Here is a 13,370-nt window from a genome sequence, read left to right on the forward strand (position 1 = left end):
CTTCACCCGGACGTGTTTCAGCAGATCTGTTGCCGCTGGGGGACGCCGGACGTCGATCTGATGGCGTCACGGCACAACAACAAGGTCCCACTTTTCATGGCACGGTCTCACGATCACCGAGCACTGGCGGCAGACGCCTTGGTTCAGGATTGGTCGCAATTCCGACTCCCCTATGTGTTCCCACCTCTAGCATTGTTACCCAGAGTTCTCCGGAAAATCAGGTCCGACTGCCATCGAGCCATACTCGTCGCTCCAGATTGGCCAAGAAGGGCGTGGTACCCGGATCTGTGGCATCTCACGGTAGGCCAACCGTGGACACTACCAGACCGTCCAGATTTGCTGTCTCAAGGGCCGTTTTTCCATCTGAATTCTGCGGCCCTGAACCTGACTGTGTGGCCATTGAGTCCTGGATCCTAGCGGCCTCAGGTTTATCTCATGAAGTTGTTGCCACAATGAGACAGGCTAGAAAACCATCCTCAGCTAAGATCTATCACAGGACGTGGAAGATATTCTTAGCGTGGTGCTTGGCTCAAGGGTTTTCTCCCTGGCCATTTGCATTGCCAGTTTTTCTTTCCTTCCTGCAGTCTGGGTTGGAAAAAGGTTTGTCGCTTAGCTCTCTTAAGGGTCAAGTCTCCGCGCTATCCGTATTCTTTCAGAAGCGCTTGGCACGGCTTTCTAAAGTACGCACGTTTCTCCAAGGAGTTTGTCATATCGTTCCTCCTTACAGACGGCCATTGGAACCCTGGGATCTGAACAAGGTTCTCATTGCTCTCCAGAAGCCGCCTTTCGAGCCTTTGAAAGAGGTTTCCCTTTCTCGGCTTTCACAAAAGGTAGTTTTTCTTGTGGCGGTCACGTCTCTTCGAAGAGTGTCCGAGCTAGCGGCGTTATCTTGCAAATCTCCCTTCCTGGTGTTTCACCAAGACAAGGTAGTACTGCGTCCAATTCCAGAGTTTTCTCCCAAGGTGGTTTCTTCCTTTCATCTCAATCAGGATATCACTTTGCCATCTTTGTGTCCGCATCCAGTTCACCAATTTGAAAAGGGTTTACATCTGTTGGACCTGGTGAGAGCACTCAGGATTTACATTTCTCGCACGGCGTCTCTACGCCGTTCTGATGCGCTCTTTGTCCTAGTCGCTGGTCAGCATAAGGGATCGCAAGCTTCCAAATCCACCCTGGCGCGGTGGATCAAGGAACCAATTCTTCACACATACCGTTCTGCTGGGCTTCCGATTCCATCTGGACTGAAGGCCCATTCTACCGGAGCCGTGGGTGCGTCCTGGGCATTGCGGCATCAGGCTACGGCTCAGCAAGTGTGCCAGGCGGCTACCTGGTCGAGTCTGCACACGTTTACCAAACACTATCAAGTGCATACCTACGCTTCGGCAGATGCCAGCCTAGGTAGACAGGTCCTTCAGGCGGCGGTGGCCCACCTGTAGGAAGAGGCTGTCTGACAGCCCGTTCATGTGGTATCTTTTTACCCACCCAGGGACTGCTTTTGGACGTCCCACTGTCTGGGTCTCCCAATTAGGAGCGAAAAAGAAGAAGGGAATTTTGTTTACTTACCGTAAATTCCTTTTCTTCTAGCTCCAATTGGGAGACCCAGCACCCGCCCTATTTGTTCTTAGGGTTTCGTTTTTCGGGTGCACATGTTGTTCATGTTGTTTCTTAAGTTCTCCGATCTTGTTATCGGATTGAATTTGTTTTTGAAACTGTTATTGGCTTTCCTCCTTCTTGCTTTGGTACTAAAACTGAGGAATCCGTACTCCTACGGGAGGGTGTATAGCCAGAAGGGGAGGGGCCTTACACTTTTAAGTGTAGTTCTTTGTGCGGCCTCCAGAGGCAGTAGCTATACACCCACTGTCTGGGTCTCCCAATTGGAGCTAGAAGAAAAGGAATTTACGGTAAGTAAACAAAATTCCCTTCTTTTCTGCTAAACCAAAACTGTCCCCATTACTTTGGGCATTGGAGTTAGATCTGTTCCAGCCAGAGTTTACAGCCCGGAGAACGCACCCTACTCTCTGGAATTAGAAGATGCTGACCCTTACCTTTCCAGATCTCTATACTGCAAAGCTAAATGACAGCGTATGTAGAATGTGCTGACAAATCAGAAAATCATGCGAATATCCTTAATAGGACAATTCAACTTGACTTCTATAAAAAAAAAAATGAAATGACAAAACAATATTTTGCCTCTTAGTAACAAATGCGATTGTCACGGGCGGAGGAGGGGATGCTGCGCTCACCCACTGCTCGGGTCCGGCTACTGCTGCTGCTCGGTGGTGGCTCGAGCGGTGGGCCGGATCCCGGGGACTCGAGCGGCGTTCCTCACCCGTGAGTGAAAGGGGGTGGTTTGGGTTTAGGGATATTGTCCGTGACGCCACCCACGGTTGTGGTGAGGTTGTGACACCACCGCTGCTCTGGATGGGGATCCCGGGAGCGATGACAGGGAGCAGCTTGGATGTTGGTTCTCCCCTCCGTGGGTAGGGGGTTTGGTTGTCCCGGAGCCCGGTGAGGGGTAGGGATGGATGGCAGGCAGGTTACGGGGCCTGGTGAGGTGCAGGGTCGCGGGGGCAGCGCTGTACCGCACGACACGGTGGTACTCACTCAGCCAGTAATTCACACAGAGTCTCTGGTCAAACAAACGGCTGGATGGACGGGTCCCACAGGCGGCTGCGGTGTCTTTCCTCCCGGCAGGTTGATGGTGACTGCCTTTCCCTGCACCTGTGTAGTGTGTACGGTTCCAATGGGTTCCCACCGGTAACCCGCTCCCCAGCTTGGATGGGTGCTGAAGGAGCCCCTTTTGCCCGCAGGCTCTGGCCCTGGGAATTGTAGCCTTGGCGGTGACTGTGTTTCCCTCTATCGGTTGGACTGTTGCCTTCAATCGGGACTTGGCTGCTGGGAAACCCCGGAGGTTCCCTTCGCTAACGGATTTGACAATTTCAACGGCGACTCCTAGCCTTGTCGGGGTCTGTAAGCCCTGCTGGATGGTGCTGGCTTCTCTTTGCTCACCGGTCCGGTACCGCCGGGCCACCGCTCGCTCCTTACGGTTGGCTCCAATAGTCCTCTCCTGCAGACGGTCACCACCGTCTGCCAACCTTGCTGTACCGTCCGGGCCACACACCCGGACGCTGTCAGTCTGCTCCTTTACCACTTCGCTTCCCTAACTGATCTGAAACGAACTGCACTCTTTTCCCGCCTCCAGGACTCCTGGAGGGAGGCAACAAGGATTTGTGTTTGACTTAGGTGTGCCTGACCGGGGTGTGGGGTGTGTTGGTGTAGTACTTGTGACGTCCTGGCTTGTCCAGGGCGCCACACGATAACCGGTAACCAAAATTCACGAATTTCACAGCTGATTTGCTGCTTATGATTTATTCTTCGAATATTTAATATATTTTATGTTATTCTTAAAGTCAGGGATGATCTGACCTGTGAATAACCATAAACTGAAACATTCTCTCATGTGACGTAGATAAAAGAACATTAGCAGAATTTACCATTATTTCCAATATTTAAGCTACATCCAAGATCTGATCCCCAGAATTGAATCTCTTCTGAAAGTCGGTTAATTAAATGTTTTTATAGGGAACTAATTTTGCCTTTATAGATTTGACTTGATAATAAATATCAATGAAAGAGAAATGTTCCCCCAAAAGGAAAAGCCAGGGTGAAGACTGAATAGAACATCTTAAATGGTGAAAAATACCTTATGCCATTGTTTTGAGTTTTTTTAATTTTGATTTTATGGCTTTAATTTTAGAGTACAAATGGCTTGAGACATAATTCTCCAAATCAGTCTGATTACGGTGATACTCAAACATTGATCGATTTAATTTTTGTTTCTAATTAAGTGATGAAAAAAAATCTGAATTTTGGAAAAAAATGTTTTTTTTCTTCCTTTATGTTGCTAGTTTTCAAAACCCATGTATAGATTTGGAAACTTTTTATTTGTATCATTCTGACCTACTTAACATCTTTTGATGACTTCTTATTCCAGTATTTCTGAGGCAGAACAAAGAAGGCCGACATCATGCTCTACACGTTTCTACTCTGAGGTCTATTGTTAGATTGTCAACTGTTTTTGGCTCAGTAAATAATTTGATTTTTCTGTATAACTTGCAATTTCTATGGATATTTTAGAACTGTTATACAAATATTTTAAGGATATTTTCTTAAAAAATAATAATTTTTATTCTTAGCAGATAACTGTACAAGGAGATCAGAGGGACAACCGACATCTGCAATTTTTAAATCCAATGACCTTGATATCACACAAGATATAACTGAAGTGTATGTCACTATTCCTGATATTCCATCATCCCTTCACAGCAAAGATATATTATCTGATCCTTTTAATCAGGTCCTATCTTCCTCGCAGACTATTAAGAGAAATAAAAGCTCCAAAAGAGTAATTGAAAATCAAACTGCTCTTACAGGAAATAAGCCATTTTCAAGTGCAGAATATAGAAAATGTTTTTCCCTTAAAATACCTCTTGTTACTCATAAAAAAAATCACACAAAGGAGAAACGTTTTTCTTGTGTACAGTGTGGAAAATATTTTAACCAGAAATCAGAGCTTGTTACACATGAAAGAGTTCACACAGGGGAGAAACCATATTCATGTTCAGATTGTGGGAAATGTTTTAATCAGAAATCCACTTTAGTTACACATCAGAAAACCCACACAGGGGAGAAACCATTTTCATGCTTAGAATGTGGGAAATGTTTCGCAGAGAAATCTGGTCTTGTCATTCACCTTAGAACTCACACAGGGGAGAAGCCTTTTTCTTGTTCAGAATGTGGGAAATGTTTTGCAGGGAAATCATGTCTTGTTAGACACCAGAAAATTCACACAGGGGAGAAGCCATATTCATGTTCAGATTGTGGGAAATGTTTTAATCAGAAATGCACTTTAGTTACACATCAGAAAACCCACACAGGGGAGAAACTATTTTCATGCTCAGAATGTGGGAAATGTTTTGCAGATAAATCTGGTCTTGTTATTCACCTGAGAGCTCACACAGGGGAGAAGCCTTTTTCTTGTTCAGAATGTGGGAAATGTTTTGCAGGGAAATCATGTCTTGTTAGACACCAGAAACTTCACACAGGGGATAAGCCTTTTTCATGTTCAGAATGTAGGAAATGCTTTACACGTAAATCATTTCTTGTTGTGCATCAAAGAATTCACACACGGGAGAAGCCGGGCTCTCAGGATGGGGATTCATCTTGTTGTTCAGAGTCAGAGTTGCAAATTAAAGTTATTTAGATAAGTGCTTGTCTTAGTCAGTTTATATTGCATAGTAGCACAAGTTAGGTAATGGACAACCCCTTTAAGGCTGGTGTTTCATACACCAGTCTTCATAACCAAGGTGCAGCAATAAGGTCCTAGACAAAGCTTTTCTTGCAAAACACGTGTTGAGTGAGGCAGGATTCTGGCTACATATAGTCTCCTGGTGCAGGATTATAAACATATTGGGCATTGTATATTTTATTTTTTTCATTGTTTTTTTGATTCACTGCTGGATCGCTTTATATTTTTTTAGGGTTATATTGGTGCTTTAAAAAAAGGGGTTTTTTTAATCACTGCTACCATACAACCATATATTTCTATATACTATTCTTTCCAATTACTAAAAGTTTTATAGCTTTATATTCCATTGTGTTTTAGTTATATTTTTTGTGCCTTAAATAAGGTTGACCTCAGTGAGGTTTGTCCAAAACACACACATAATATTCATTTTCTAAAAAAAATTAAAGAATAAAAATGTAATAATTTATTGAGGATTTATGATTATATTAGGTATCCTGTCTTTTTTTTTTTTTTTGTTCCTTGCTCCATGTTCTTGTAATACATACACACATTTTAATGTGCATTGTTTTAATTACATATTAATAAAATAATGCTTGTAATTTATGGGCTTGCATTTTTTGTTTTTTTTGTGTTCTTTTTTATTTCAATAAGTTTTTATTAAGATTTTGCATAATACAGGTTATACACCGCAACAAACATGCGGACAGTTGAAAAATGTGTCCTATAACAGCAAGACAATAAAATTCAAAGTAAAGACAGATAACAGCTGAAAATTCTGCATAGCATGGTTAGGGCATACAATTTGCAACATAGGAAGCAAGGGTAGGGATGATAGGTAATAAAATAACAGGTCCACCAATCAGGACTGGAAGGACGAGAATTTGGACACCACCCAGGGGAACCAACGATTCCTTATTTTATTTTTGGTAAACAGATCTGAGGTCAGAAGAAGCTCGTATTGGTAATGTTTATTGACTTTTTGGACAATTTCCAATTTAGAGGGGATATTTATTTCTCTCCAGTGGTCTGCCAGACACGTGCTGCTATTAGAATGTGTGATACAATTGGTCTCAAATCGCCAGGGCATATATGTAAACCGATCCCCAAAACCAATAGCGGACCGCTCAAACTTCCAGCCAGGCCTGTAACTGAAGTAATGATGTTATACACTTCTTCCCAAAAAGGCCGGATGAGCGGGCAATCCCACCACACGTGCCCTAGGGAACCAACACCCGAGCAGCCCTTCCAGCAGGATTGGGGATAGGAACCCCGGAATTTGGAAATCTTCAGCGGGATGTAGTACCAGTCAAAGGGAACTTTCTTAAGCTGCTCAAGGTGATTGATACAGGAGGAATATTTCTGTAGGTCACCAGAAGCGGACCACCATTGGTCTGGGCTTGAGGAGAAAGAAAGAGCCCCTTCCCAGCTCCTCATATACGCTTGTTTAGGACCATTACCGGGGGAATGAAACACTTTCTATACTACCAAGAGGCCGTGTTTTTGAGAGGAGGAGGAACTAAAAAAACGCTGTATTGGCGAGCAAACAGCATTATGACAGGATAAGGGAAATACACATGAATTTAAAAAATGCAGAATTTGCAGATACTGGTAGAAGTTATTTCTGTGAAGGCCAAATTCATCCATTAGGACAGAGAAAGGTTTCAACTCCTGAATTAAGAGGATATCTTTCATGACCATAATACCATTCCTCACCCAATTGCCTAATGTGAGGCCATCCACATGAAGCTCCAAGGCTCTAATAGAGATACTCAAATTTAGGCAACTGATGAGTAGAGACCAGATCAGACCAGTAAGAAAATGCCACTTTCATTGTCTGCAGGGGAAGAGAGGGGGCAAAGGAACTAAGTACTCGCGCCTCCAGTATAACTCTCAAAGTCCCACGCGGGGCTAAGTATTTCTCCACAAGCACCCATTTGTGAGTACTAGAATCATCATTCCACTCCCTTAATGCCTCTAGAACCGCTGCTTTATGGTACAAATAAAAATTCAGGACCCCCAGACCACCATGTGAAAACTATAAAATAAGGTAGACATACCAACCCTAGGTTTCTTTCCTGCCCAAATAAATCTGCTCACAACTGCCTGCAGGAGAGAGAGAATCCTCTTGGGGAACCTCAAGGGAAGATGGCGGAATAAATAGATAATTTTTGGTAGGAACATCATCTTAACTATCTGAATGCGCGCCATCAAGGAAAGAGTAAATGTATCTGATTGTCTATGTCCTTTCGAATGGAATCAAGCAGAGTATTAAAATTCTGTTTGACAATATTGGAAAGTTTACAAATCCTTAGCCCTAGGTACGAAAAGACGTCCTGGGCCCAAGTATACAGGACGAGTGAGGAGATTCTATCTCTAACAGATGGTGGAACATTAACTGAGAAGAGAACCGATTTTCCTTCGTTTAGCTTGTAATATGAAATCTTAAAAAATTCAAAGAGAGCGTTTTTGATCCCTATCAATGATCTTTCACTATCAGTGCAAGAGAGTATTACATCGTCTGCATATAGACCGATATTATGTTCTACAGGGCCTATTTTAACCCCAGAGATTTCCGTTTTGAGCCTAATGGACTCCGCCAGGGGCTCCATGACTAAAGCAAAAATTATAGGAGAAAGGGGGCAACCCTGGCGGGTCCGATTAGTCAGCTCAAATCTATCAGAATAGAAGCCCGCTGCACAGACCGACTCATTTGTTTTTTTGTATAAGGCCATAATAGCATTCTTTATATTACCAGAGAAAACAAATGTGTCCCAAATGGCGTCCACATAGCCCCAGTGTACCCTGTCAAATGTTTTTTCCGCATCTAGAGACAGGAATACACCGGGGGTACCACTGGACTCAAGAAAATCCATCAACTCAATCACTCTTCTAGTGCTATCTCTAGCTTGCCTCCCTGGGACAAATCCCAGTTGGTCAGGGGAGACCAGGGCCGGCAAAACTGAGAGGAGTCTATTAGCCCAGACTTTTGCATATAACTTCACATCACAATTCAAAAGAGAGATAGGTCTGAAGTTACCAGGAGAGGTTGGAGGCTTCCCCGGCTTAGGAATAGTAGTGATTGTCGAAGCCAAGCTTTCAGATTGGATATCAGAGGAGTCCCTCCATAGTGAGAACGTTCTAACCAAAAATGGAGCCAAGATGTGCGCAAACTGTCGGTAGTAAGAATTAGAAAAACCATCTGGCCCGGGGGCAGAAAGTCTCTTAGAGGAGTTAATAACCCAAACTACTTCCTCCTCAGTAAGGGGGGCATTAAGAGCAGCCAGAGCCATGGGGGAAAGTTTGGGCAAATTTAGTTTAGCAAGGAAAGAAGAAATTTCACCCTTTGTGGGCAGGTGTGTTTTAGCATCTGACTTGAGATTATATAGTTGGGAATAGTATTCTTTAAACTCACTAGCTATATGAGTAGGGTTTAAAACTTTGGACCCGTCGTGCTTAATCAAAAAGGGAATGGCCATCCGAGCCTCCCTTTTCTTCACTCGACTTGCTAGGACCCTACCGGCTCTATCACCCAAGCTATAGAATTTGGATTTAAGTTTTTTTAGTTTTTTTTCATAGGAATACAGCATAAATGATCTCAGCTGATCTCTCAGACCTCTAATAGAGTCAAGGAAAATGTCAGATGGGTGGGCCTTGTTTGCGCTTTCCAGGAGTTGGAGTTTAGACAAAATATCATTAAATGCTTTTAACCTTTTTCTTTTCTCCATTGCTGCAATTTTGATGAGGACACCTCCAGCAAAGGCCTTATGGGCCGCCCAAACAGATTCATCTGAGACCATTTAATTATCATTAATGGCAAAAAAATCTGTTAATTGCCGAGCGATTTAATTGCTGATATCTTGGTTAGTGAGGATATATTCATTCAGTTTCCATTTGGAAGGAGACCGGGTAGGACCCTAGTCTGAAATTGTTAACATAACGGGCGCGTGGTCTGACCACGTAATGGGGCCAATGTTGATCTGGTCACAACTCAACAGTAATGAATCATCTACTAAGATATAATCTATTATACAGTCATGGCCAAAAGTTTTGAGAATTACACCAAAATTATATTTTCACATGATCTGTTGCCCTCTGATTTTTATTTGTGTTTGTCTGTGTTTACATCACATACAGAAATATAATTGCAATCATATTATGAGTACCAAAAGGTTATATTGACAGTTAGAATGAGTTAATGCAGCAAGTCAATATTTGCAATGTTGACCCTTCTTCTTCAGGACCTCAGTAATTCTCCCTGGCATGCTCTCAATCAACTTCTGGACCAAATCCTGACTGATAGCTGTCCATTCTTGCATAAGCAATGCTTGCATTTTGGCAGAATTTGTTGGTTTTTGTTTGTCCACCCATCTCTTGATGGTTGCCCACAAGTTCTCAATGGGATTAAGATCTGGGGAGTTTCCAGGCCATGGACCCAAAATCTCTATGTTTTGTTCCATGAGCCATTTAGTGATCACCTTTGCTTTATGGCAAGGTGCTCCATCATGCTGGAAAAGGCATTGTTGGGCGCCAAACTGCACTTTGGGCGCCAAACTGCACTTGGACGGTTGGGGGAAGTTGCTCTTGGAGGACATTCAGGTACCATTCTTTATTCATGGCTGTGTTTTTAGGCAAGACTGTGAGTGAGCCGATTCCCTTGGCTGAGAAGCAACCCCACACATGAATCATTTCAGGATGCTTAACAGTTGGCATGAGACAAGACTGGTGGTAGCGCTCACCTCTTCTTCTCCTAATAAGCTGTTTTCCAGATGTCCCAAACAATCGAAAAGGGGATTCATCTGAGAAAATTACTTTACCACAGTCCTCAGCAGTCCACTCCCTGTACCTTTTGCAGAATATCAGTCGGTCCCTGATGTTTTTTTCTGGAGAGAAGTGGCTTCTTTGCTGCCCTCCTTGAAACCAGGCCTTGCTCAAAGAGTCTCCGCCTCACAGTGCGTGTAGAAGCACTCATACCAGCCTGCTGCCATTGCTGAGCTAGCTTGGCACTGCTGGTAGTCCGATCCCACAGCTGAAACAGTTTTAAGATACGGTCCTGGCGTTTGCTGGTCCTTCTTGGGCGCCCTGGAGCCTTTTTGGCAATAATGGAAGCTTTCTCCTTGAAGTTCTTGATGATGCGATAGATTGTTGACTGAGGTGCAATCTTTGTAGCTGCAATACTCTTCCCTGTTAGGCCATTTTTGTGCAGAGCAATGATGGCTGCACGTGTTTCTTTAGAGATTTCCATGGTTAACTGAAGAGAAACAATGATACCAAGCACCAGCCTCCTTTTAAAGTGTCCAGTGGTGTCATTCTTACTTAATCATGACTGATTGATCGCCAGCCCTGTCCTCATCAACACCCACACCTGTGTTAATGGAACAATCACTAAAACAATGTTAGCTGCTCCTTTTAAGGCTGGAATGCAATGATGTTGAAATGTGTTTTGGGGGTTAAAGTTCATTTTCTTAGCCAATATTGACTTTGCAAGTTATTGCTGTTAAGCTGATCACTCTTTATGACATTTTGGAGTATATGCAAATTGCCATTAGAAAAACTGAAGCACTAGACATTGTAAAAATTAATATTTCTAGCATTCTCAAAACTTTTGGCCATGACTGTAGAGTAGGTGTTAAACCTTAGGGAGTGAAATGAGTAGTCTCTTTCTCCTGCATGAGCATATCGCCATATATCATGAAAACGAAACTCGGATCAGGTGACCCATTTCTTTTCTAGCCGGGGCTTGGTGGGAACAATCTAGGGATTTACACATAGGGAGATTAAAGTCTCCGCATATCACCGAGGAACCCCTTGCCACTCCCCTAAAGCTCTTCAAACATTTACGTATGAATTTTAATTGGCCCACATTGGGAGCGTACACTGGAGCAATAGTGAATTGCACATTGTTTAGTAGACAGATTAAAATGACATATCTCCCCTCAATGTCCCCCACCACCCTCTCAAGCTGGAAGGCTACAGAGCTTTTAATTAGGATTCCCACACCCGCCCTTTTGTGGACATTAGTGGCAAAAAACTGATGAGGATAATTAACATTTTTCATTCTACCATTATCCTGGGCTAATAAATGTGATTCTTGAATGCACAAAACATCACTACTCGCCTTCCTTGCCTCCTTCCAGACCCATGACTTTTTATGCAGAGAATGTAATCCCTTTACATTTAGAGACAATTCCTTTAAACCCATGGTATGTAAGGCCAAAAGTGGCTGTGATAGCCGAGAATCTGCTTCCTTTGGAGTATTAACCCTGCAGAAAGAAAAGGTATAAATAGGCAAGACCTATTAACAAATAACATGACATAACAATTAAAGAAAAATTGAGACACAGGTTGCTCCTCACATAACATGACAGAGCTACACAAGGACTGACAAGCAGTCAGAACAGTAAGAGCGAAAAAAAGACGCTCGTGGAGCAGGAACTGCAGGTGGGCTTGATGCGGCCACAAAATTTAGTAGCCAGCACCCTCTGCAGAAACAAAAAAAAAATCCAGAAAAATGGAGACCACAACCTCAAAAGGCGAAAGTTATGGGAACGTCAAGCTTTAAACCATTCAGGGTTAATTCTCCTGTTTTGGGGTGAATCTTTATCCAAGGTAGATGGCAGAGGGGGTGGAATATCCCAGTCCTAAAACACTTTCCCAAGTTGCGTAGTAGAGACGCAAACCCAAGTATTACCATCTTTACTGACAATGAGCTTGATAGGGAAACCCCAACGATATATAATGCCTTTATCCCGTAGAATCTTTGTAAAAGGGGTGAATTCTCTCCTCGCAGGAGTGCCAGCTGAGAGATCTGGGAACACTGAAAGGCGAGCAAATCTGTCTGGCAGGGAAGGTTTCTTTGTTTTATAGAAATGAATGCGGGCAATAGTATCTCTGGGAATCGAAGGGTTAAGTCCTTGAGGCTTAGGGATTCTGTGTATCCGGTCCACTAAGATATCTCTCCCTTCTGTTTCAGGCAAAACAGCTTGAATAAAGTCCTGTAACAGGGGGAGCAAATCTTTGTCATGTACTTCTTCCGGTATTCCACTTATTCTATTTTACAGAAGAAAACCCCAATATTTAAAAGGATAAACTTTATTACATAAGCTAAAAAAACACCCACAGACACAAATAATCGGTATCTCCGCTGGGTTCAACCACATATCAGGGCAATTAGATAAGTATTAATACATACATAACACTTCCTTCTACCAAAATCCCGATTCACCCAAAATGGTAGTTCCTCCCTCAATAACCATAGACTGTTTTTCAGATAAACAAGGGAACCAAAAAAAGTTCACATATGGTAGAGGACATATTTGTTATTTGTAGTTAAATAATGCTGATAATCACAATATTTCTTTTATTCAACCGTATGTATAGTCACCTGCCAATCCCATTAAGGAGCTGACCATAGAGACAAAAAATACTTTTCGTCTCAATGTCCAGCTCCAGCAGATTACCCAGTTTATGATACCTAGACCAATATTTTCACCTGATGACTCAGGTTACCTCTGAAAACCCCTATTGATTTGTCTCAATGCCTGCTATTCAAACACCATTATCACCATCAGGAACTGATTAGTGCCAGGAGAAATACAAAGGTACCTTTTCTAAACTATGCACACAATGGAATGCCTCATAGGTCACTCCCAGCAGGACAGAGACACCACATTAAATGCAATCCGTCAACTGAACTGTTAATTTAAATATAATGTACATAATGGAACGCCTAAGGTTAGGTTCGCACACTGCGTCTTTTTGACGCTGCGTTTTTGTGCGTTTTTGGCCGCTAAAAACGCACAAAAACGCACCTGCGTCGAAAAAACGCATCAAAAAACGCATGCGTTTATGCCGCGATTTGGTGCGTTTTTGGCTGCGTTTTGCTGCGTTTTTGATCTCTGTGTTTTGCTGCGTTTTTCAAATGCATTGCATGGGCGGAAAACGCAGAATAACGCAGGAAAGAACTGACATGTCCATTTTTTTTTTAACTCAAAAACGCAGGTAAAAAAAACAGATGTGTGCGGACAGCAAAAATGAAAACTCATAGACTTTGCTGGGGAAGCAA

At 43.0% G+C, this 13,370-nt stretch overlaps 1 protein-coding gene across 1 annotated transcript in view; it reads left to right on the forward strand.

Annotated features, from left to right (window-relative positions):
• The window catches only part of LOC142312160 (uncharacterized), an 85,651-nt gene that overhangs the window by 12,249 nt on the left and 60,032 nt on the right, over window positions 1-13,370 (forward strand). The window contains exon 7 of the mRNA XM_075351062.1: window positions 4,197-5,178. Within this exon, the coding sequence (XP_075207177.1) occupies window positions 4,197-5,178 (982 nt within the window). The remainder of the gene's footprint in view (window positions 1-4,196; window positions 5,179-13,370) is intronic.

The sequence above is a fragment of the Anomaloglossus baeobatrachus genome, chromosome 5 (genome assembly GCF_048569485.1).
Source record: "Anomaloglossus baeobatrachus isolate aAnoBae1 chromosome 5, aAnoBae1.hap1, whole genome shotgun sequence".
Classification (NCBI taxonomy): Eukaryota; Metazoa; Chordata; class Amphibia; order Anura; family Aromobatidae; genus Anomaloglossus; species Anomaloglossus baeobatrachus.